Below are 23,931 nucleotides of genomic sequence, written 5' to 3' on the forward strand. Positions count from 1 at the left end.
GATGGAGCAAAGCTGTCACGTTAGCAGAAAGGCTCAGGTGTTTAATACGAAGGATTTCACACGTGTGTGTGAAACATTAAAGTAACCTGCGTCAGCATTTTCTCATCTGAGGTGCTTCTACGGTCTTCTCTCGAGTGTAGTGAAACTCAGAGTATTGACTTCTTGGTGGTCTGAATATAGAAACCTGAATGCTGATTGCTGCTAAAATACTAACTGAGCAATGAAACCCAAATGGCATTTAAAAAAAAACAAAACAAACACCCACCCCCCCCCCCAAACCTACCGCCCCCCCCCAAAGCGTATACATAACCCTAGTAGTAAAAGTTTATGGGGATCTTAAGGCATGCGTTTGACATGGATAAACCCAGTTTAATTTGTGTCTGCCTCCTGCCTCAAAGCACTCTATTTAGTAAAAGGATTAATTAAGAAAGCATCTGTAGAAAAGATAACTCCTCTGCAGAGCTGTGTTGTTCCATAGTGACCGTTCCGGCCCATGAACACGTTCAGACTAGCCTGTGATTTATAAACTGCCTCTCCCGATTTCGCTGGGGTTGCACGTGGTTGAAGCGATGCACAGGTACCTTTGCAGGGTGGAGACGCTCTCAGGCGCAGAGCACGCTGGTGAGTGGCGAGCCAGCCAGGCCTCGTGGCTCGGCGCTGGGATTTGGGCTGCGGCGGCAGTAACCAGCTACCGCGGTTACCTCGGGGCTTCCATCTCTCCCCTGGGTGCCAGATCAACTGGTCACGCTGCTGCGGTTTATAAGCTTGGCTCTGGCTGGTGCTGCTCCGGGACGTGGGAGCAAGGCTCAGCACAGTGAAGTGGGATGTGGGAGCAAGGCTCAGCCACTCCTCCAGCAGTGTTTCCAGACAGATCCTCGCTGGTCACGGTTCCCACCAGCTGTTAGGAGGAGCGGAGTAGCACAGAAGAGTGACCGGAGGAGTTGAGGGGGGATTAAAAGAGTAAAATCAGGGAAGAGAAAGTTGATGTCACGAAGAAAAGGAGTTACTGTGGGCGATGCGCTGTGCCAGGGCATGGCGTAGGGTAGCAAAGGCTCGTGTCCTGACAAGACTTCATGGATCTGAATCAACTTCAGACAGTATCTGATGCCTTCTCACTTGCCGGAACATTGATTTCTCCTCCTCCACGTTTAACTTGCTGTTCATCAAATTGTGTAGTGGAAAGGAAGGACCCATCAGTCGCTATGTGGACATGTGGGAAGTTGGTTATCTGACTTCCAAAAGTCCAGACTTCTCAGTTAAATTTGCTCCTCTTAGCCCTTTTTCTGTGCTTCCCTCTCATATGGTCTTTCAGTGATGTCACCAATATACTTGTTACTTCCCCTCATTATTTCTTTACTTCTTGCGTACATTGAATCTGAGTAAACATTTTACTTACCTGTTTGTTCAGAAATATGTAGATGATGGGGTTGTAGACTGTGCTGCTTTTGGCAAGGATGGATGGGATGACGCTGGCTGCGGGGGTGATGAGACCAGGTTTCCCAAACGTAGCTATGAGCGCCACGGTCGCGTACGGCAGCCAGCAAAGGAGAAAGCAAATTACCATCACCGCCACCATGATCAGGATGCGCTGCTCCCGGCTCCGACCCGTCCCTTTATTGACGCCACTCACCTGGGTGGGAGAGAGGCACGAATATGCGGGTAGCACTGCTCATGCCGGGAGCAGGTGACGACGGATGGGAGCTCCTGGAGCGGCCGCGCTAGGGCAGGGTTGGCAGTGTCATCTGAAACGTTGTTGGCTGGAGAAGAGCTAGCCAATGCGGGCAGGGTTTGTATGCTATGTACCCAAAGTGTGTACGTAACAGTTGGAACAGGATTAGCGATAGAGCTGTTCATCTAGAGTAGCCTTCTCCAGCTTTCTCTAAAATCACAGCATTTCACGGGAGAATCTTGGGCAGGAAAGAAGAAGGGGGAACCTGCCCTGGTCTAACTGGCCCTGGAGAAGTGGGTCCCAGTGCTCCCAGAAGGACTTCTTGTCCGAGTCCTACCAGCAGTGCTGCGCCCAGCCAAGGATGAAATGCTCTGCAGCCAGAGGCCACTGGGGCAGGACACGAGACAGGCAAGAACACGAAGAACACAGGTTTGAGAGAACCTCCTCCCCTGAATCCACTGGAAAAGTCAGCAGTTGAATTCAACTGATTTACAACAGGGTCCTTCTCTGCACTTAGGCGTAAGTAAATCATACTGTATATAAATACTGATGTCTTACGCCTCTCCCTTGTTTCTTAGTTTTCAGGATGTTTTCAAAATTGGACCTTTTACAGATTGTGTGGAATGCCTGCCCTGCAAAGTGCTGCAGTAAGCACAAGAAACTAGCTATTACAAGCAGTTTTACGGGGAATCCAGCGGGATGTATTTGTGTGCTGGAAGTCACCTTCAGACTAATTAAAAAACCCCCAAAAAGTAGAACATATCTGTAATTGCCTGCTGAGGGAACTCTAATACCGAGTATTTTATAAATACCCTGTTAATGTGCAAATGAAATCTTTTGCGACACTTGTCTGTGATTTAAAAGAAAAAAAGTGGTATTTGCCACTAGGCAAATAAAGTTGTTAATCAAAATATTTCCATTAGTGAGAGGTGACTATTTCACTGAGACACCCCCACAGGCATCAGCAGCTCAGATTTATTCACAGACATCTCAGACAGAAAGCTCACATTTATCTTCTTGTATTGCATGGAGTTGATATGAATTCTGCATGACACTTTCCCTGTGTTCAGATTTTTTGAAAGTCTGCCCTAACTTGGTATAAAACTTTACAGATGCTTAGGCTGCGGGATGACGTAGAAGCAGCTGGATTGGGGCACACGTGTACGGGGATGGAAATGGAAGAGGGGTTGCATTTTGCATCATGTGTCTTCGATTTTTAGGCTCCTGAGAAGAGGTTGCCAGCATCCTTTATCCCCTCACCAAATCCCAATTTCTTTGTGCCTTCCTGAGACCCTCCTGTCCGCCCTCCCGTGCCAGGAGACCCCCGGGGCGGGTGGTGGGTGATGGCTTGCAAGCGGTGCACCTTAAGGAAACCCAAAGCTCCTTCTTTTTTCCTATTGATTTCTGTTCATTTTAGAAAAGGCAACCCAAGAACCCTTTCTTCTCGCTTCAGGTAAGATCAGAGAAGACCAATGTTTTCCGGATATTTTCCAGATCAAAATCAGCCTGGTCTGAGGCCGGGCGTGAGAGCAGGACTCTGGAGGTATTTCCCGTCGAATAACCTTTAGCAGAGCTCAGGTCACGGGGCAGCTGGCGTACTGCTTGGTCTCCGCATCTCTCTGCGTATCCTGGTGCTGTGTGACACGCTGAACGGGGACAAAAGGCTGCCTTTTCTCACTGGGCTGAACACTGACATAACGCTAGTGGGGTATTTCTGATGGTACGTGTTCTACCAGCACAATCCACCCTTCTTTTAGACAAACTTATATCATATATATTGCTCACTTTGCTTTTTAAGTGTTTTCTCCTTGCCTAAAAAGAGAAAAGCTTGCAGCTTTCAGACTGATGCTGCCAGGGAATGGCTTTGTGGGTAAGCAAGGAAAGGTTTTAATTTCCTCGCCAGCAGTAGGAAATGATTATTTTCATCCTACGAGGCCAGAAAGTTTGAATATCCTCCCCCTTCTGTAATTCTCCTTGAAGCATTTTTGCTTTCAATTACGAGGCTCCCCTGGTCACCCAAGGAAACTTGAGACCTTGATATTAATATTCGAGGCACATGCAGAAAACTTTTGCAAAACTAAACAAGCTCAGCAACCTGGAGATGTTGCTGGCACATCAGATGGTGACTTGGATATACCACACGACTCCAGGGCTGTGCTGAGACTTTGCTTCTGTCCATCTACAGAAATCGATGCAACAGCACAAGAGCTGTGTGATGCTGGCAAGTGATGCTGTGGGCTTTTACTTTAATTTTGTCTTCATAACTTCCAGGAAAGTAAAAGCACAAGTCTGGGCCAGGTAGCTTGTCCGTAGTTGCTGGCCCATAGAGATTGGAAAGTCAGCCCTGGTTGGTTCTGGCGTAGGGCTAACGGCGGTGATGCTGCCGCAGGAATTCAGCGCAGGGTTACCCTGGCCGTGCACTGAGCTGGTGTAAAGTGTCCTTCCCTTCTGGTTTGGTCAAAGATATAAACCTCAATTTACTGTGCAAGAATTAAGGAAAAAAAAAACCCCTCACTATTTCTGTAGGTTTTAGTACACAAAATATCTACGGAAAATGTGCTTTTATAGCTTTATGTTTTCTTTGCTGGAAATTGAGTCTCTGTTTCTCCTAAAAATGATCTTTTCAGTTTTCTAGAATTTATGATGCCTCTGTATCACTCATTCCGTGTGTCGCATGTGTGGTCCAGTGTACCGACTTAGCAGGATTGGGGGGGTTCATCTCCAGCGTAGCTGGAGGTGCTGGTCACATCTTGCTCTTACAGTGGTGTTTTCACATGCTTCCCACAGGTGTTAATTTTTACATGGAAAACTAACAAAAAAAAGTTAGGAATAGGTGGGGATCTCTGCCAACATCTGCCGTACCCAGCTAAGGTCCTGACCGCGTTTCTCCTGGGCTCTGCCCTGCATCCAGCCTGTGCCAAGGGCAGGCAGTAGAGGCTGATGTTGGGAACCATTGCTGAGTAGTGAAAAGATGTTTTCCCGCTGGGCTGGAGTCACAGCCCATGACAATGTATGTGAGCAGAAAAAAGGCTAATGCCCTGGAAATGTTACTGTGCGTTCATTCCGCACGTAAGCGGTCCCTGCCGCCCGAGAGCTTGCTAGAGCTGTCTTCCCTCTGCCCTTTTCAGCTAAAACTTGATCACAAAGATGCCAAACACTGAAAGCCCCAATGAAGTATTTAATCCCATACATTATATAGGCATTTCTAGAGGAGCTGATGGAATATGCACTCTCTTACGCACCCCACGACTTCGGGGGTTTGCTGGATGCTGGAGATGGCCATGAACGCAGCAGAAGGACAGTCCCTGTGCTGAGATCTATCATTTCATAGCTAAGTTACTTTATGTTTCCTACTAGAGAGAAGCCTCTCCAGATAGCAATTCAGCCTGCAGAAGTGATTAATTTGCCTTTTTTTTTTTTTTTTTTTTTCCCCCATTGACCGTAATTGGGAACTTTCACATCCATCCTCCTATTGTAGGAGCAGAAATGCTCACAAAGACAGCATTTGTGTGGTGCGGCACCGGATGTCACGGACGGGAGAAAGACACGGGTGAGAGACTAATGCAACAAACAATAAGAGCAGGTTTAACTAGAGGTCACTGTGGACACAGCAAATTCCTGGCTGATATTGCTGACGCATACTGTGCAGAAATAACAGAGTCATCACGTTGCTAGGACAGTAAAATACGCGTTTTCAGCAATGGATGTGGAAATTGCTCAGTAACACCCAGGACCGGAGAGCAGAGCTGAGTATACCCAGGGCTGCCTGGGAGGTTTAGCCACGAAGCTCCCGCTGGGATTAACTCCTGCATCCCAGGTTGATCTGAGGATCTCAGCAGAGTGACCATGTTTTCTCTTGGTTTTTTTGTGAAACCACCATAGTATTTAGAGCTTGGAGAGTTGACAAGGACGCTCAGGGGATTAGGAGGATGATCCTTGAGGAAAAGCTGGAATAAAGGGAGACAGAGGGGGAAAAAACCTCAACCAAACTGGGTATGTGATGCCCCTGGCTTACGTGAACAGAGCTGCTGTATTTCTCTAAAATGGGCGGCACAGGCACCCCTGAGCTGTGGCAGCAGCTGAACCACCTGCAGAGATCACTGCTTGTTCATCAAGAAATAGTGCCCGAGTGCTATGAAATCAGATACACCCCGTTCTGCTCTGCCCTGCTCAGTTAATAGCTGCAGTTACTGGAATATATACTAGAGAACCAGACTCTAACCTAATAAAGTTGCAATTAAATTGCATTGCCTGGACGTTAAAGGCCAATCCAATTTCTTCTAAAGTGGATGTGAGACTTCCTGATGGTCCCTGCACGTCAGCTGGTGCCCCACTCTATAGAATTGATAAATGCAGGTAGTGGGTCTGCGGTAGATATGTTGGATGCTTCAGGGGAAGCTCTCAACCCTTTGAAGTGTTACTGTGCCATCTGTTCTTGGGTGATGCTCATAACTCAGGTGAGGAGATCTATGGGCATGCACATCATTACACCTGTGTGTTGCTTGGAAAGAGCTATGAGGTGCTGGAAATGACATCAGGTGTATCCCGCGCACAAAGCAGGTGGCCAAGGGACCCTGGCGAGCAGGGACAGGAGGCCCCGAGTCCGTGAGACCTCTTGGCATGAGAATAGCCTACCTCTGCAAGCATGGGCTTGTTTAGAAAAGGCTGAGCAAAAAGAAACAGAAGCCCAGCAGAAAACTTCAGTGAGTCAACAGGGTGCTTACAAAAAGGAAAGAAGTTAGCCTTGGAAGCTCTTGCTGGGGCTTAATGAGAATTTCCTTGACGCTCTGAAACAGTGGGCAGTGATACAGTGGCTGGTTTAATAGGAGCTCATGGTCTCTCCTAATAATAAAAAAAGTTTTGGTTGGAAAGGAAATACTGAAGTTTATCAAGGAAAATAAATGACTGATGCTACCATCCAGAAATGCTGCGAGAGCAGGTGAGATTTTATTTTTAAGGAAGTTTTTTCTATCCTTCCTAATATCTGAGTCTTCAAATTATGCTTAAAAGCTTCCCACTGCAATCATAAAACCTAGAAACGTGTTACCTGCATTCATAACGAAAGTATTTTCATATCATCTTTGATTCAGAGCTTAGGCTTTCTTAAAATTCCCATGCATTCAGTGCCTTGTCATGAAATCAAGAGCAAGAAAAGCAAGTTGCCAACTTTGCATTATCTTTCCTTCCTAATTCTCATCTACGCAAGGAGTGCTTTGCTCCTGGCAGACCTTGCGCTTGTACTCCACAAAACAGAGTTGACATTGGTGTAACAGGTTTGAACCCAGCGGGTCAGGCTGCAGCACGGCACAGAGAGGCGGGGAGGAACAAAGCAGAAGACGGGACTTAAAATGACTCGAAGCAAAAAGCAGCAACAATGCTGGTTTGTCACTTGGAAACTTTGGCCTCACCGATTTCTTAGCGTGCTGCTTACCTGGTCTAGATCTAGTATGTTAACATCTTGGGGGGCTTAGCAGTATCGTTGTCCTGATGACAAAACCCCAAATCCCTTTGTCTGAGTCAAAGACAAACCTTTTCTAGCGCCCCTTGCACGACGACGGCTACGCAAGTTCCCAGCTGGTTGTGGGGGGTGGGCTCGTGGGGGTCCAGGTCCTTCCTGTGTGCAAAAGGGCAGTTACTAAACCCCTCCGAGACTTACGTATCTCTGGGTGTGTGTGATTCTGCGTAGAGGCTGTGAAATGGAAGAGGTTTATCAGTCACGGACAATGCAGCACCACCTTCTGCAGGGACGAGCAGAGCTTCGTGCTCGGCCTCCAGTGCGGCTGGGAGCCTCTCCTGGCCCCTGCCGCAGCCCCAGCAACGCTGAGCTAGCGAAGCGGAGACGGAAACGGATTTAAAATAGCTGGTATCAGTTTCAGGAGCAAAAAGTGCAATTATTCTCAAGGTTGGGACGTCTTCCTCGGGATTTCCAGGAAGGAAGCAAGCGTTTCTGTGGGCGAAGGGCTGTGGAGACTCTCGCAGTAGCACTTGCACGTTTCTTCTGTGACTGCAGCGTTCTTGGCGCTTGGTTTCTTGCCTGGGACTCAGTGTAATTTTATGGATAATGGAACACCTTATGCACAAGGAGGAATAAAACATCTGTAAGAAATTGCTTTTGCCTCAAACCACTAATTAATTTCAACCAGAATTCCACTTTTTTTTTTTGTTTGTTTGTTTTGTTTTTTTTTCCAAAAGAGATGTAGCCTGAAGGAGCTGAGCCTCGTGTTTGGAGTCGCTTAGGAGGGGCTCTGCTTTCCCTTTTCAAGGCTTCTGGTCTCACCTACGCTGCCCCGTGCCCACTTCTTGCCCACGCAGAGACTGGAGAGCGAATGTCTATCAATTACGCAGCTAAGAGATGGCACCCTCTCTTCTAAGGGCGTGTGAAAATGCAAAGAAGTCTTTGACCAGATGAATACTTTTTTATTATTGAAGCTTGATAACAGTCCATGTAAGTGATCTATTTTTCCAGCCAAACACTTCCTATTTTCCTGCCTGTTTCCTGTGCTGTTTTGCCGTTCACTCCCTCAGTTATTAAGGCACAGTTTGGGCTGCGCTGAGCATCTCCTCGCTTTTGGAACGCTGGAGAGACTTCCACCTCATTCGGCTGTGCTACAGGGGAAGGGAACCAGGTGACAAACGTTATGACCGTTCATGACGCACAGAACGTCTTGTGCTCCCGAATCCCACTAATGCTTACGCACCAAATTGTATTTTAAAACACACAACTTCAATCCTAAGTGAAGTATATGTTCCCAGACCTGGGTTTACAACAGAATATCCCAAGTTTTCCTGCTCATAAGGAGGGGACACCACTAACAGCTCCCTTTTGGTGGGTCCAGATAAAACACTTGACCCTGGGGCTGTGCTCTCGGTGCTGCCCAGCTCTAAGAGTCGGGTGAAGATTTGCCTCCACAAATCATCTTTTCTCCAATAAATGAAGGCTGTGGAAAATCTCCCGTGGTAAGTGTATTAACAAGAAAGATACTGTGGAAATTTGGCCAAAAGCGCTTAGAGCTGGCTGTAACCCCCAGGTCTCAGGCTGTGACCTGCTGGAAGGGGATCACGCAGCCCCTGCAGGGACCTTCACTGCGTGGGCAGAGGGACCTGGCCCCACCGCTACCCATCGCTGTCTGGGAGCTGCGGTCTCCAGTATTAATGCAGACCTGTGCCAAAGCTTATGGGGAGGCGAAGGGGGGGAGAGAGAGAAGAAGAAATCCATTTCCATCCGCTGTGCTGACGTCTTTCACGTGATTTGAGATTAATGTGCATATCTAAATTCAGTTCCTCACTTGCCTTTATAAACATAGAGGCCTCCATAACTGTAAGGAGAGGGGTTAAATTAATTTTAAATATCAGAGTATTAAAATAATTCATCGTGGTTGATGTTTGCAAAAGCTCGAGTACGGAGCGCAGGTGCGGTGCGGCGTTGCTGGGGGGTTGCTGGGTTCTAAGCGTTGCCTCGTCCTTCTCCCACCGAGTTCTCTGTAACAGCGGGTGTGCTGCTGGGTTTTGGGGTGCTTGAGTGTGCAAAGCAGAAAATGTTTACAGTTCGAAGGAAGCATGTCCTTTGGAGCTATTAATCTGCGTCACACATCTGTCAGTGAGAATGAATGTTAAAGTACTTCAGCACTACTTATGTTCACACTGGTTTGGTTCCCCTCCTGCATCTTTCTCTGATGCTTTAATCAGTAATGACGGTGATGATAGCACGTTCCTCTCAGAGAGAGTGGAAGTTTGCTCAAACATCATGGGATGTCTAGATATAAAATCAAATATTAGCAGAACAGGAGCCTCAAGATATGCTCGCCCAAGACTGTCCAGAGCGTCCTTGGGGTGTCCAGGCAGGCAGGGTCAGTCCTGGCACGCAGCAAGGCCCAGACCTGGCGGCTGCTGCCCGCCCCGAGGAAGGGTGTCCTAGTGCCTCCCCTTCCCCGGGAAGTGGGACACCCTGCGCTGGTCTCCCAAAGAGCACAGGCAACAGCGGTGCTTTTAAAAGCATATCAATTGATATGCTAGTGCATGTGGTAACAGCCCTGTATATCTGCAGAGCAGCTCTGTGCTGATGCACGCTCTTCAGCTGGACCTCTGCAATTGCAGGATGTCTCGGAGAAGACTCTTGGGCTCCTCTCTGTGGAGTGTTTGCAGTGCTAAACCTCTTCTCCTTGGGAAGAAGGAGCGCTCTCTGTGCACCCAGAGAGCTGGCGATCTGGTGGCGTGCCTCTTGTACCTTCCAGGACACTCAGGTACAGCATTGCTCATTTGGGGGTGACACCTGGCTGCTATCGTGAAGCCCGTGGTGTTTGGGGTAGAGCTGCATTAGGCTTGAAATGGCTCCGCACTCCGGGTTAGGGTTCGCTCTCCTTTCGTCCCGTGGTTGTCTGAGCTCAGAGAGCAATGGGAGCCCCTGGGGGTGCAGGCTTACCGTCGGGGCAGGGGAGGGCGGTCGCAGTCCTCCTGTAAAGGCAAGTGAGTCTCTCTTCCAGACTTGAATCTTTGTGATGATGCTTTTCTCTGCCAAGCCTAGAAGACCAGTGATTAGACCGAGGCTTGATGGGCGAGAGGGCGTTCTCCCAAGGCAACTGCAGGCGAGAGGTAACCTGCCTTTGCCTTGCTGCCTCGGGGGGATTTTCACCAGTGGTTCAGGGACTGCTGCAAGGGGTGCTCCTGTGGAAAGATAGACATGGGATTCGCCCATTTGCTGAGCCTCCTCCTCAATTTTTTTTGCCTGGTGACAAACAGACTTAGTTCTGATGGCAGATTTCTCCCTTCTGGTTCCCGCAGCACACCTTCCCTGCGGGCTGGGTGGTCGCGGGGTGAAACCCAGGGCAGTGACGGGGCAGAGAACGGGACGGCCAGAAACGCTGCCTGGCGGGTAGCACAGCAAGGGACGTGAGCCTGGGCTGGCCCCGCGGTCCGGCGATACGCAGAAGAGTAACGCGAAGAGCCAGCGCAGGAGCAGAACGTGGCTTCTGGCGCTGGCGAGGACCGTGCTCTGGGAAGAAGGACAGCGCAGCTCAGGCTGCGGGGCACGGCTGCTCCCTGCCGTCCTGCCGGCTGAACGTGCTGTGCGAAACTCCGCTTCCCCAACGGCAAAGGCCTGAACGCTTCACTTCTGAGTTTTTGAAGCACCTGCTGAAAAATATTTGAGCTAGAAGGGGGGGAGGGGGGGAAGGTTCACAGCTGCTTTGTTTGCAGCTAGAAAAATCCTCGGTGTGTTCATCAGGTAAGTGAGTGCTGTTGGACAAATCTCTGCTGCGCACCAGCACAGTGGGGCAGCACAAGGTATGTCCCCCCCCAGGTTTTGGGAGAAGCCGAGGACAGTCGCTGTGCCATGCTGCCAGAGCAAGTCCCACAAGGAATCACAGTACCCCGGGGTGGAAGCGTTGTCCCTTGCTTCAGAGCTGTCATGTGGCCTGTGGCCCTCGTTGTACGTGTATTTTGTGTTCACGTAGATGTCTGATCTTCCAGTGCCCACGGTTACTGCTGCTAAGGGAGGAGTTCCTCCAGCTCTGGGAGGGAGCACCTGCTGCAGGAGAACCTGCAGGAGAGACCAGCCAGGTAAGGGCAGCTCTAATGATGGACCAAGTACGAGCAGCTCTAATGAGCAGAGGGCCTGCTACCGTTTGAGTGGGAAAACAGGAAAGCATCCCACAGTTGCGCTTTCACTGGGATTGAAGTCAAATGACGCAAAGAAACCCAGTTCCTTGGTTATTTTGTGCATGGGTGGATTTTTCTTGTTTCTAAAGGTGATTGCTCTCTTCAGTCCCCTGGGCTGCACTGTCACTGCAGGCTCCTCTCCTTCAGCTGTCTTAAGACTGATTTCTCTGGCATCTGAAGTGTCTCAGTACTCGAGCTTGAATGCTTCCTGCCTTTGGGAATGTGTTCGTCTCACATCCCCAGTTCAGCCCCAGTTTGTTCTGGGTAAGCACTGCAGCAACATTAACAATTGTCTAGATAAATGCTTGAGAACCAGTGTTAGTACCTCTTCCCCTTCTTGCCAGTGGAAGGGAGTTGCTGGAAAACAGTGCTGTTTCCCCCCCGTTTCCTCCGCCCAAGCTGTACGAAACCGTTGCCCCAGCATTAGAAACTGTTGGCCTTGCTAATTGACGTAATGAAATTAATAGGTAACACATCAAATGCCTTGCTGCATTATTGGTTTTTTTCCTTTCTGTAGCCCTTGCGGGACCAAGGGGGCAGAGAGCTGATGGAAGCCATGCCTAGATGCTGGCTTTTCCTGCCTCGCCTGTGATTACTGCTGGAGCGAGGGGGCGAGGGGGGGCTCTGCAGCGGGTGGCGAGGACCATATGAGCCTGGACACGCTTTAAGAGCCCACATGTGGTTGTTTCTGCAGCACAGTCCTAGACGTGCCTTTGCTCCCCATAGCCAGTGTGTCTGGGAGGTGCTGGGGGAGGCAAGCCTCGCCCGGGGCTCCGCTCTGCCCGCTCGCCCTCCCCGCGGCTGCTCCTGGCTTTGGGCAGGAATTTCCCCCGGGCTGCCGGTGCTGGGTGCCGGTCCCCTGGCTGGCGTGCCGGGGCCAGCTGGAGAGCAGGAGATGGGGCTGCAACCCTGCCGGAGAACCTGACCCCTGACGGGCTTTGCCGCTTCGCTGTGCTGCTCCTTTTCTCTCTGGAGGAAGGATGCTCCGGCAGGGTGGGACAAGAAGGGGAACTGAAAGTCTGGAAACTGGTCAGATTTAGAGTCTGGGGTGAAAGAGCTGCTAAACTTCCCTTAAACCTCAGGAGCTTTGCGTCACTGCGCTGATGGTAGTTTTACACTGATGTAAGTCAACCCAGGGCAGGAGTCAGCACGGAAAAGCAGAACATTTAGCCCGTGTACGAATCTACCAGGATGAACGCTGGTCAATAATGTGGTGGCAGGACTTCAGATTCATTTGTCAAGGAGATGACAGAAAAGTAGCCTGTCAGTGAATTAAGGGGAAAAACCCACACACACACTAATAGAGCGACATAAAAGCTGGAATCGATTATATTTGCATTCTGACAATTCATGTAAGAGGACTCTGCCAAGCTTGCCAAAGACCCTAACCCCTGTGCTCAAAGAATGATTTCTCGGTTTTTAGTGAGCATTTTTAAGGTTTCACGTGCTGCCTCCAGCTACTCTGAAGCCTGGTACCAGAATGGTTGTCTCCTGCAAGTTTCACGGATGCAACGGAGGAACGGCTGCCGTGTGTTGCTTTCAGTGAGCCAGTAATTCCCAGCGGGGGCCTGGGATGCAGACCACATTTGACGAGATGGTCTACCCAAGCAGGTATGTACTTGGCATCTTTACACCCCGTGCCTTGGGCTGTGCACGCTGCTGAAACACAGGAATGGCCATAAAGATCTCTTGCTTCTTCAGGACATCCAAGAGTTCAGGGTGAACCTGATGCTGGCTATCAAGCATTTTGTACTAGAAGAAATCCCAAACTATCGTTTTTGGTCCCCAATGAATTGTTTGCATCACTGAAGTTGTCTTTGAGAGTCTCGTCCACGCACACCGTTTCTGCTGGCTACAATGGTTTTGAAGCGGTAATATAACAGCCACGACCGAGCTTTTCAAACCAGCCACGGGGCTTTGGAGGACGCATCCAGCTCTCCTGCGCTGCCCAGCTTCGTGTCCCAGAGGGTTTCCCCAGCTTTGCCCTGAGCACTGAAATGGGTTAGCCTGACGTCCTCTAACCCCGCTCGGGCTCCTCGGACCTCCTAGGGCATCGGGCTGTGTGAAATAAGAAGTGGTTGTTGGATTTGCTTTTCCGCTTCTCACAGCTTGCTCAGCCCGGTTGCCGGCTGTCCCCCAGGCTCCGTTTCACTTCTGTTGTTTTTGTTAACTGCTAAGTCGATCTGAGCTGAGGGATTACAGCTTCCCTGCTGCGGCACGTAGCGTGGGCGAGATCCTGCGCGCTCATCTGAAGCTACGTGCTCGGCTACAGGGGAAACGACGCGCTCTCAAGACTCTGCTAACAAGACTAAGACTCCTTCTCTTCGCAGCAAACCCCCGTCGGCAGGTTTCTGCTCACAGCTCCCTTGGGGACCGGGACCGGCCCCGGGAGGCAAAGGCGGCTCCTGCCACCCCCCTGAGGCACTGTGGAGAAGCCCCCCGCGCAGGGACCTCAGGAGGAAGAGGTACCCCAGCCCTCGGCCACCGCACCACCTCATCGCGCTTCTGCGGCACAACAGCCCCCCGGGTAAAGCAGCTGCCTTGGCTTTCGCCTGGGTCCTGCCTCACCGGGGGGTCGGAAATCAGTATCAAACCAGAAAGACTTCTCAGAAAGGAGAGAATTCAGAGGAAAGCTCCACGTCTTTGGAAACCTAAAGACCTCTCATTTTCTAGTGGCTGTTGTCAATATTCAGATTTGTTGTCAGCAGCGTACTGTAGTATGTTCAAGCTCCTTTGGGGTTCGTTTGAAATGGCTCAGAGCAAATCCTTCCCCAGGCCATTGCCTGCCAGCCTGAAATGAGACTTGGGGGCAAAAATGGGTCCTCTCTTAGTGGTGACAATTTTCTTCAGGTTTAAGGGAACTGCGAGCTTGAAGCAAGTGGGCAGGGTCTGTCAGCTGTCTGCAAGCAGCACAGGGGAATACGAGAGCCTGGACTGATTTCAAAGATTTTAAGCATCCCGGCATATGTCCTGTGATGACAGTCGTGTCAGAAACCAGAGCATGAAAATACAAATGTCAAGCGAAAGGATATAATTTTTCATGCCTGGCTGAAACCAAACACCCTGATGTCCCACTACAATTTTACTCCTCTAAGTGATGCAGATAACCTCGGTTACGGGAAGCCATTCACGGCAGGAGTTGAAAGCATGATAAAAGGCTTGCAGAGTATTGCCTATAATGTGGGGTTGTCTAAAAGCACGTATGTCTGCTGTTAGGTTCCTTAAATATTTAGCTTGCATGTGAAGCTTCTTTTGTTCAGGTTGGGGTTTTTTCTTCCTCCCTCTTAGATATGCCAGGGATTTTGCTGCTTCTGCACCTTGCTGCCATGGGGGAAGCTGAGCGGCAGCGTAACCGGCCGGGAGAAGCCTGTGTCGGGGATGGCTCTGATGTATCGGACAGCACAACCTTCCCACAGGGGACAACTCTCCGTCCAGGTTTTCTTGTTGTTTCTTGCCTGTGGAGGAGCTTTGGAGAGGAAGAGCCTCTCCTACAGGCACTACCTGCTCCAGCCTCCGCTGCTGTGAATGACTTGCAACAAGCAGTGCATCTAAACCAGTCCTTTTAGCTTCAAAAGCTGGAAAAACTGGAGTGCCGTGAGAGCCGGCCCCCCACCTGCGCTCAGGGGACCGGTCCATGGTGGTGCAGGAGCAGCCGCCGTTCCCGGCAAGGGGTGACCAAAGAGCACTGAGCTCACTATCGGGGAACACACGAGGTATTTGTAGTGAGACGATGGGCTGGGAAAGCATGAGGATTAGCTCAAACATCTCCGCTGATTTGATTTAACTCTGCCCAAAGTCCCTGAGCAATAATAAGCTTAAGTTAAATGTTTACATCTGCAAATGTGGCTCACAGAGTGATTGTTATCTAATTCCTTCTCATCTTTCAGGCGTTTGCTGCTGGAGCTGAGACAAAGCCAGCTAGACCTTGTAGCACTGAGGGATCTCGTGCCCAGCCTGGGGTGGGCTCCCGGGGCGCGGGGGCCAAGCAGGGGGCTGCGTAAGGCAGCGAGAGCTCACTTTGTGCTGGGGGAGAGCGGGTGGCCCAGCCTGTGCTGCCTGCTCCTGGCCTGCCCACGGCCCGGGCCCCGACAGCGGGGCTGCCACGCTCCTGGGTCCTCTCCCAGCGTCGCCGTGCCCTGAGCGGGCAGCGCCGGTGCATTGACGGCTCCCTGGGACTTGGGGCGAAATGCAGATGCTTTTCACCAGAGAACAGCAACCTCTGCATCAGCATTTCCAGCTGCCTGACAGCACCGACCCGTCAGTGTTCGGTACCTAACACCACCTTGGGTGGGTTAGCGCTATTAAAAGCAAATGTCCCTTATCTTGGGAATAAAAGCTCACGGTCATTCACGGATTGGCTTTGTTTTGTGTGCACGGAGTAAGCTTCATGCCAGAGTGACTGCCTTACAGTTCGTATTTGCTAAACTCCAGCTTCTTGCTTTGTCTGGGTCCTGCCAGCAGCTGGATTATGTATGACTTTTTTTTTTAGCACCCTTTTTTTGCAGGGTTCACTCTCATGCTTTCAAAGCAGCAGCATTTGTCTTCAGAAATCCCAGGTCCCACACCCTCCACGGATCGTACAGCCTCTGAGCCTGCAGGTGATGCTCACCTCTCCGCAGGCCTGCTGCAGATTTAAGTCCCTAGGACCAATCTCATCAAGGTAGGTATTAAAACTAGGTACCCCTAGTTTTAATTAGGGGTAATTGGGAGTATCTCAAGTGGTTTGGCAAACTTCCCTCACCTGCGAAGCTGCCATAGGGACTTCCAGCTGCTCACGCTTGAGCGTGACTTTCAAAGCCCCGCTGGCCGGCAGCCTGTCACCGAGACAGTCACAGGACAGCCCGTGTCCGAGCGTGGCAGCACATCTGACAGCAGAGAAGTTAGAAAGGTAGAAAATGGTGGTTGCTGGTTTCTGCTTGGTTCGGGGTCGCAGTAAAAAGGGAGTTGAGGAATCTACTTACCTGCCTTACAGTGCACAGCAGCTTCCCGTATGAATAAACAATAATGACAAAAGGGATTACGAGGCAAAAGATGAAAAGACATATGATATAGGATGCGTTGTTAGCGTCCTTCGAATGCCAGTTCACGGAGCACATTGTCCCTGGTCCTTCTGGCCCATAGCTGCTCCAGCCAAAAAGGGGGGGTGCAGTCCAGACCAAGGAGTACGTCCAGGACAGGACGATGCCTGTCCATGTCTTCCTGTAGTTGGTGGTATCGGCCTCTGTTTTTCCCGTCATGGTGCAGTAGCGTTTGTAAGAAAGTACAGCCAGGGAGATGAGTGAGACGATGCCTGTATCAAAACATACAAGAGCGAGCCCGTTAGAAATGCTGATTAATAATTAAGCACATCTGTCTGCACGTATACATATGTGTGTGTGACCTGCAGCAAAATCCTGGTTTCTCTATCAGGTTCGGTGCACCTGTAAGACTTAAGGAGTAAAGACTAATAGCTCTATTTGCCCAAAGTTCAGGGCTCACCCAGCTTCACAGGCTTCCCTAAGCATCACTGCTTCTGCCTGAAATTATAACATTTGCTCTTTGTTTCCTGCAATTTGGGCTTTTGCCTAGATATCTTTTTTTTCCCCTGCAGCACAGGTGTGTGAGGAACAATCAATGTCCATGCCTGTCCCCTGACCTCTTCACACAACCTTCCCCATCACTTTTCGAATACACATGAAGATGTTGAAACACACGCAGGTAGTGAAGGAAACGGGAAAAAGCTACCTTGTCCCTGCCCTCTCCCCAGACGTTACGGTCTTCTGGCACTTCTTGGATGTTTTCGTGCAGCCATATGAGTTTTGGAAACACCCTGGTGTGCCTCAGCACGGCCGGGCAGGGGTGCGGGCAGCTCCTGAGCCCTTGCAGAGACATTTATGGGTCTCCTGCAATTGGGGTACTGTCAGCAGATGTGAATGGGGCAAGAAAACCACTTAGCAGCAAATCAAAGGTTTCTTCTGCGTACAGTAATGCTACGGGAGGGAGAGGAATTTCTAATGCTGATATTAGAGTTTGTAATTTCACACACACACCCCCCCCTCCTGCCTTGCATTTTGGAAGCGATGCTGTCAGGTACAACAGAGTAACTGGAGCTGCTGGTTAATGCTGACATATTCTGTTTAAACTTTCCTTAGCACGTAAAGGTTTTACATACACAAGCCTGGCTCGCTACCCTGTGTAACTGTATGGGGGAGCAAACATGCAAACAGCAGCCGACAATGTTGTATCTTTAGAGTGGGGGTAAGTGACGTGAGGGTCTCCAAGAGCAGCGGTGTGCAGCCTGGGTGCGATGCTAAGCTCTTTTCCCCTGGTTGGTCTGGTCTGTTACTGCTGGGCAGAGCGATGACTCTACTGGTAAAGCTTCTGACCCCTGTGGGTGCCAGCTGGGGGAGCCCCGCTGATGTCTGTCAGTGTCTGGAGTGTTAAAGCAGACTGGGAGAGATTTTTCAGTGCTGGGAAGCTTGAATATTGTTAAACTTAGAGCAACATTGTTCTAAACTTCTGTTTCTATAGGTCAGGCAATACCGCAGAGCTGGGAGGGCGACCCGGGGCAGGCCTGCGTACCTGCTGTCCCCACAGCCCGCTTGCCACCTCCACCGCACCGCAGGTCTCCCTCCACGCGCCTGGCTGGCGAGGAAGGGGCTGGGTAAAGGCAGAGGCACACGGTGGGCAATCTTTCCCGCTGACTGCCCTCCCTTGCTTGGCAAACACGGTTGCCTTGCCCGGAGTCACACCAGCGCCCAGGACCCGGAGCTCTGCGCTCCCCTCTCGCACGCCGGGCTGCTCCCGACCGAGGTGCCCCTGCACCGGCATCACAACTGCCCTGCGTGGCACCTCCCTGGGGCTTCGTCTGCCCCCACCTCGCCCCCGCTGCCCCGGGTGTGCAACACCGTCCTGGCCTGCCCGGAGCTGCCCATTCCCGCAGTCAGGGTCTGCCGTCAGGTCTGAAAGCCACGAATTCCAAAGAAATTGTGGCTCTTGAGGCTCCGAGCCGCCTGCTCCCTTTTCATTCTTTAAGGTTTGAGGAGCTCTTCAGCAGCCACAAGAAACACGCACGTTGCAGCCTGAATGAGGACTCACACTTAATGCTGCCTGGTGAGTGACGGCATTTTTCCAGAAAAACAACTGAAGTTGGGAAACTTTAACTGCAGTCCTGTGCCTTTTGCATGCTTGGGGGACCGAGTGCCCCGTCCCACAGGCTCTGCTCTGCTGCCTGCCCATGCTCAGACACGCACCCCCACGCACATGCTGCTGGCTTCGGGGCTCCTCACCCTCTGCTCCCCTGGAGCCCACGGGGCTGTCCCGTCCCGTCCCGTCCCGTCCCGTCCCGTCGCGTCCCGGGCGGGAGCCTGGCGGGGCGCAGCCTTGTCTCCTCTCCCGTGGGTGCGGACCCCCCGCAGACTTCCCCCGGCCGCCCCCTCCCCGCCCACGGCCCCCACTCACCGCCGTGCCAGGCGCAGGCGGCCCCCGGCGAGCCCCGGCCCCGGGCGGCGGCGGCCAGCCCCAGCGGGGTGCGGTGCCCAGGGCGCAGAGCAGCCGGTCGCTGACGGCGATGTTGAGCAGCAGGAGGTTGATGGGGGAGCGCAGCGCCCGGTACCGCCAGAAGAGCAGCACCACCGGCACGTTGCTGCACAAGCCCGGGCTGCCCACGGCGCCCAGGGACCGCCGCCGCCAGCCGCCCCGCGGGGCTCAGGCACGGCCCCGGCTCCTGTCCCGGGTCGCGGGCACCGGCCGAGGCCCCGCAGCTGGGAGCGGCGGCGGGCACCGGCATCCCCGCGGGGCTCCCGCCTCGCCCGCGCCGGGCATTGCAGCACCCCCCGCGCCGGCAGCCCCCCCGCCTCTGCCGGTCCCTGCGCGCCGGGGGCGGGGGGGGGTTCTGCTTCGTTACGCTAAAGGGGAAGGCGCGCAGGGTTCGTGCCGGCCGTGCTCCACCGTGTGGAGCAGCTGGCTCCTCTCCTGTCCTCTCTCCGCCCAGGGAGCTGAGACCGGGCGAGACTTCATCACACCTGTGCGTCGGGAAAGCGGCCCCGGGGAGCCGAGCCCGGCTCCGAGCGGCTGCTGCGCTGCGGGCCGGGGAAGAGCATCCTTCAGTGCTCGTCTGGGGGTCGGGGAAGAGCATCCTTCAGCGCTTGTCTGAGGGTCAGGGGAGAGCATCCTTCAGTGCTCATCTGGGGGTCGGGGAGAGCATCCTTCAGCGCTCTCCTGCCCTGTGCTGCACCCGTGGCTGCTGCTTGGAGACCTCCACATAGCAGAGCCCGCTCTGGGGAATCTCACTATCAAGCAAGGGCTTGGAGTTCAAGGAGCTGCTGCAAAGCTGGGAATGCAGGTAAGTTCAGATCAGAACAAAAGAGCTGGCTGTGTTTAGGCACTGAGTTACACGAAATGCAAAACACATATGGCTATAGCGCTAAGTGATGTATGTCTCAGCTTGGCCAGATAGAGCCTTTTGGAGTAAAGCTGTGAAGAATGCAGGCTGCTCCAGAAGCTCCTGTCATAAACGGTAAGGGTAAAGCTTGAACTGCCAACCAGCCATGGAATAAATTGTTTCTTATCGATTCAAATCTCTTAAAAGTCTATAGGACACTTCCTACAACACAGCCGGGTTCTGGCCATATCCCAGCCCTTGGAAAGGAGAGTGATGCCTGGAGTCTGAATGTGCCGTCCTGGCCGGGGGGGTGGGGGGTCTCACACTGTTCTACTCGTAAGGGGAGTTTCTCTATGTTTGCAAATAAAAAGGGAATTTGTCTCATTTCCTGCAGCTTGGTTGCGAGGAGCAATTGGTACTGAAAAGGAAGGGGGGTGAAGGGTGATTCCCCCCCCCCTTTTTCTCTTTCTATTGGATGGTTGTTAGGAGGAGGAGGCAGTTCAGAGTATCTCTGCTTGTCATGAACTTTCAAGTTATTTTTTAAAAAAGCAAAAATCTGGACTTTGGGAAAGGCGGCTGCCTCTTTCCTTCCCTCTGGGATGCAAAGGGTGTGTTGGGTGGACACAGCCCAGCAGAGTGCCGTTGTCTTCTCTTCGGCATTTCTGAAGACCAGGATTGTAACGGGGCAGGTAGCACAAGCAGTCAGGTGGGTTACCTTGAGAGTAGGTATTTAGATAAAACAACAAGGATGGAAAGTATCTGATCCTCAAACTTAATCGAAGAAAGAAGCAGCTGGACAAGGCCAGAGCTAAGCCCTGGGGAAGGTAAGCGTTGCCTATCGCTTTTATCTCTGTCCCTGAGGGCGCAGCTTCCCAAACGCTGACACTGGGAAATGGCTGCACTGGCCGGTGATAAATTATTGCTGATGGGTCTGCTTTTTGGGTGCCTGTAGGAAGCAAGTTTCTGTCTGCTTTTATAAAAAAAAATATCTGATTCATTTCAAGATTTGCATGTCCCTATCTGTGTAGATAAGCCGCAGCGCTCAGGGTGGGCTGATTACAGAGGGCACTGCGTGCGCAGGCAGGCAGAGAGCTTTGCAAGCAAAAAATGAGGCAGATATAGGCAGAGTTCGCGTGAGGCTGGCTTGTTGGATGCTCTAGAACGCTACATAATCTGCACGGCCTGCGTGGAAACTATAATATAATTATAAATATTAATAGAAGTAAAATAAATTACAAGTAAAATTCAGGTCCTGTATGTTTCTTAAAAGGAACTTTGATTCGAGATGAAAAGAGGCTGCAGCCTCTGGTGACAATAAAGCCAAAAGGTTGTTTCCACTGGCTTGAGATGTTTCAGACCATTTACTGAAAATGTATCAAATAATCCTTTTGATAATACAAAATTGCTTTGAACTGACCATTTAATTTTAAGTGATGTGATTTTCTAGGTGAATATCATGGAGTAGAAATTTTCACTCCCTATTAAAACAAAACCCAACAAGAGAATGTATTGAATGTGAAATTGTGTTCTACAAAGCAAATCCATTAAAAACATCTCATGAGATTTCACATTTATTTCTAGGTAATTCCTACCCATTTTTCAGAGGAGAAGCCAGTTTCACCAGCAGCTGAGCAACTTCAGCCAGGTTCCCGGACGATCAAATAAACAAACGCGCTGCTGCGCAGCACCTTTCCTGCAAATGAGACGCCAAGTCCCTTTGCTGCGTTAAATAGTAAGTGAAGAGGAAAGCAAGGGAATGAGAGATTTAGGCAAGGCAGAAAGATAGCAAGGGAGCATTTTGCACTTTGCAGAGGTGGAAGACTGGGCTGCATCTGGGATGCTGTCTGAGCATCCTCGGTTGCTGTCATTTGGGGGTCCAGTCTGCATCCCTGGCTGTTCTGATCCCCTGATCACATCCCACTGTGATACAGCCCGTGGGATTTATTTTCCTAAATTCCATTCTTGTCGTTGACTTGGGTAGTTAATGGTGCAGCAACCTATTTTGGTGTGCTCCCTAAGAGCCTGCAGCTTATTGATTGTCAGCTGGATGGAAATACCAATGTGCTGAAGTTCCTTTGAGGAGCAGGTCTTGGTTTTTGAAGGCAGAAGAAAGGTATTAGCAATGTTAAATTAATTTATCTTGATGACAGCTCTTTGGGGATGTTTCAGAAAGGGTAAATTCTAGTTTAAAAGTTGCAATAGGAACAGTCAAGAGGGAAATGTCATTTGCTCAAAACCACCCAGCTTCTGCTTCTGGGTTAACAGCAGAATTTCACCAGTCGAGTCACAGAGGGTGGGCTGCAGCCTGGAAGAGCTGCTCGCACAACCCAGTAACTTTCGCAGCCCTGAACCCGGTGAGAGGCAGGGATTTCTCAGCGCCGGGGCCAGCCGCAGCTCCCTGTGGCACTGGCCAGGGATGACTGTGCGCTACAGAACCTTCTGCCGGGGTGCGAGTGGGCCCCAGGGAGGGTGAGCGGGGCACCTCCGGGGGGGCAGCCCTGCCTCTGCTGCCAGCGGGCCCTGCCCCGGCAGGGGCGGCCGTGCCAGAAGGGGTGTGAACTCGGGACAATTCAGCCCTGCTCTGCAGAGACAGTGTAATACACATTTTTAGAAGGTTTTAGAAGGTTTCTGAGCTAGGCTAGAGCTGGTACCTGGCGAGGAGCAGGGTGCCATTCGGGCACTGGGGGAGCGGCAGAAGTGCCTGCTGAGAGCGCCAAAACCATTTTCCACCAGACTTTGCTGGGAGCAAAATAATTAAATCCATATAGTCCAAGTGGTTTCTCTCTCTGCTTCATCACTGATCTTCTGCGAGAGGTCTTTTCCATCCTTCCTGATGTGAATAAAGAGAGTCCTGAGACCTCACCGCCTTAATTTGGGATTGATTTATATACAGTGAGAGCTCTGTTATGCATGTGATGCGATGATTTGTGAGTTTTGGTGGCAATGCCCCTGTCCCCTGGGTTGGGCCGGGCCCCCGGGCCCTGGGTCAGAGCACCTCTCGCCCTGGCTGCTGCCGGGGGGGGCTGCAGTGTGGGTGCTCGGGGCACCCTGGGGACACGCTCGCCCCTCTTGCATGGCATTTGGCATACATTTTCGGGGGTAAATCAGAGGTAAATTTAGGACATATTTTCAAGCAGAAGTGCATCTGATTTCACTTTAATTCTCTTTTCCATTTTATTTTGAAAAAGCCTATTTTGCTGCCGGGTGCCGCAGCAGTGGCGTGTCCAGCGGTAGGGGCCAGGGGCCGGGGCTGGGGCAGGGGCTGCAGCTGGCAGCAAGTTTTTTTCCTAAGTTTGGTTGAATTTACCTCTATTTTAGCAGCGGCCACAAGATGGCACAGGGCCACTCCTAATAAGATGCAAATGCGATCACCGGAGAAATGGCTTTTTCAGGTTGCCTGAATCCAGGCTGAGGGAAGGCTGCTTGAAAATGAACTCCAGGCGTACGATGCCTGTGAGACCTGGCCTTCAAGCCGTCTCTGGGACGTGCCAGCCAGGCAGAGGGCAGCCTGCACCCCGCCTCGCCTCGGCACGTACAGAGCAGCCCTGCGATGGGGTCTGCGGTGACGCTGGGGGGGCTGCGGTGACGCTGGGGGCCAGCGGGAGCTGGGAGAAGGTGGTTACCAGATCAACGTCTTGAACAAGGGCTGCCTTTTGTGGCACCCCAGCTTGTACACAGGGACAGGTAAATTCTTCATCAGGCTGGGAGATGCCTGTATTTGCTCTTGCGGACTGGCTGACGTGGCCGGCGCGCTCAGCAGCCATGTGCTGGAGGTTTGGGTTGGCCCTGCGGCAGCTCCCACCGCTGACCTTCATGGGTCGGGGGGCGCAGGGCACGCAGCCGCTCGGCGAACCGAGAGGAGAGTTTTGCGAGGCAGCAGAAAAGGCGGTTCCCAGGGGTTTTTGCAGCAGGTTCGAAGGCAGGATCCCGACCACCCGAGGAGATGACATTTCTGTTGGTGGATGCACACTGCAGCTCAAAACGCGGCATTAGCAGCTGGGCTCTGCGCAGGCTTTGCCACTGCGTTGAATACTGAGTATCAGCATCCAGCTAGTATCCAAAAACGTATTTCCTACACAAATATTTTAATAATGTCTGGAAAGGGGCAGGAAAGTGATCGAGCCAATTCCTACTGGGTTTCACCGCTCTCGGGTTTGTGGTTCCCACTGATGCGTGTCCCGTAAATACCTTGTCCCGTGGTGGACATGCAGCCTGTGGGGTGTGGGACTTGGCTGGTGTTTGTGGG

General features: G+C 51.6%; 1 protein-coding gene across 1 annotated transcript in view; it reads right to left on the minus strand.

Moving 5' to 3' along the window:
• Positions 1–23,675, minus strand: part of LOC142602979 (pinopsin-like) — a 28,149-nt gene extending 4,474 nt beyond the window's left edge. Inside the window, exons 1-6 of the mRNA XM_075761823.1 lie at positions 23,495–23,675; positions 18,764–19,008; positions 18,181–18,331; positions 17,885–17,962; positions 16,285–16,613; positions 1,397–1,630 (exon numbers count right to left, since the gene is read on the minus strand). Of these exons, the coding sequence (XP_075617938.1) occupies positions 1,397–1,630; positions 16,285–16,613; positions 17,885–17,962; positions 18,181–18,331; positions 18,764–19,008; positions 23,495–23,675 (1,218 nt within the window). The remainder of the gene's footprint in view (positions 1–1,396; positions 1,631–16,284; positions 16,614–17,884; positions 17,963–18,180; positions 18,332–18,763; positions 19,009–23,494) is intronic.
• Between the last annotated feature and the right edge of the window lie 256 nt (positions 23,676–23,931).

Source organism: Balearica regulorum, chromosome 9 (genome assembly GCF_011004875.1).
Source record: "Balearica regulorum gibbericeps isolate bBalReg1 chromosome 9, bBalReg1.pri, whole genome shotgun sequence".
Lineage (NCBI taxonomy): Eukaryota > Metazoa > Chordata > Aves > Gruiformes > Gruidae > Balearica > Balearica regulorum.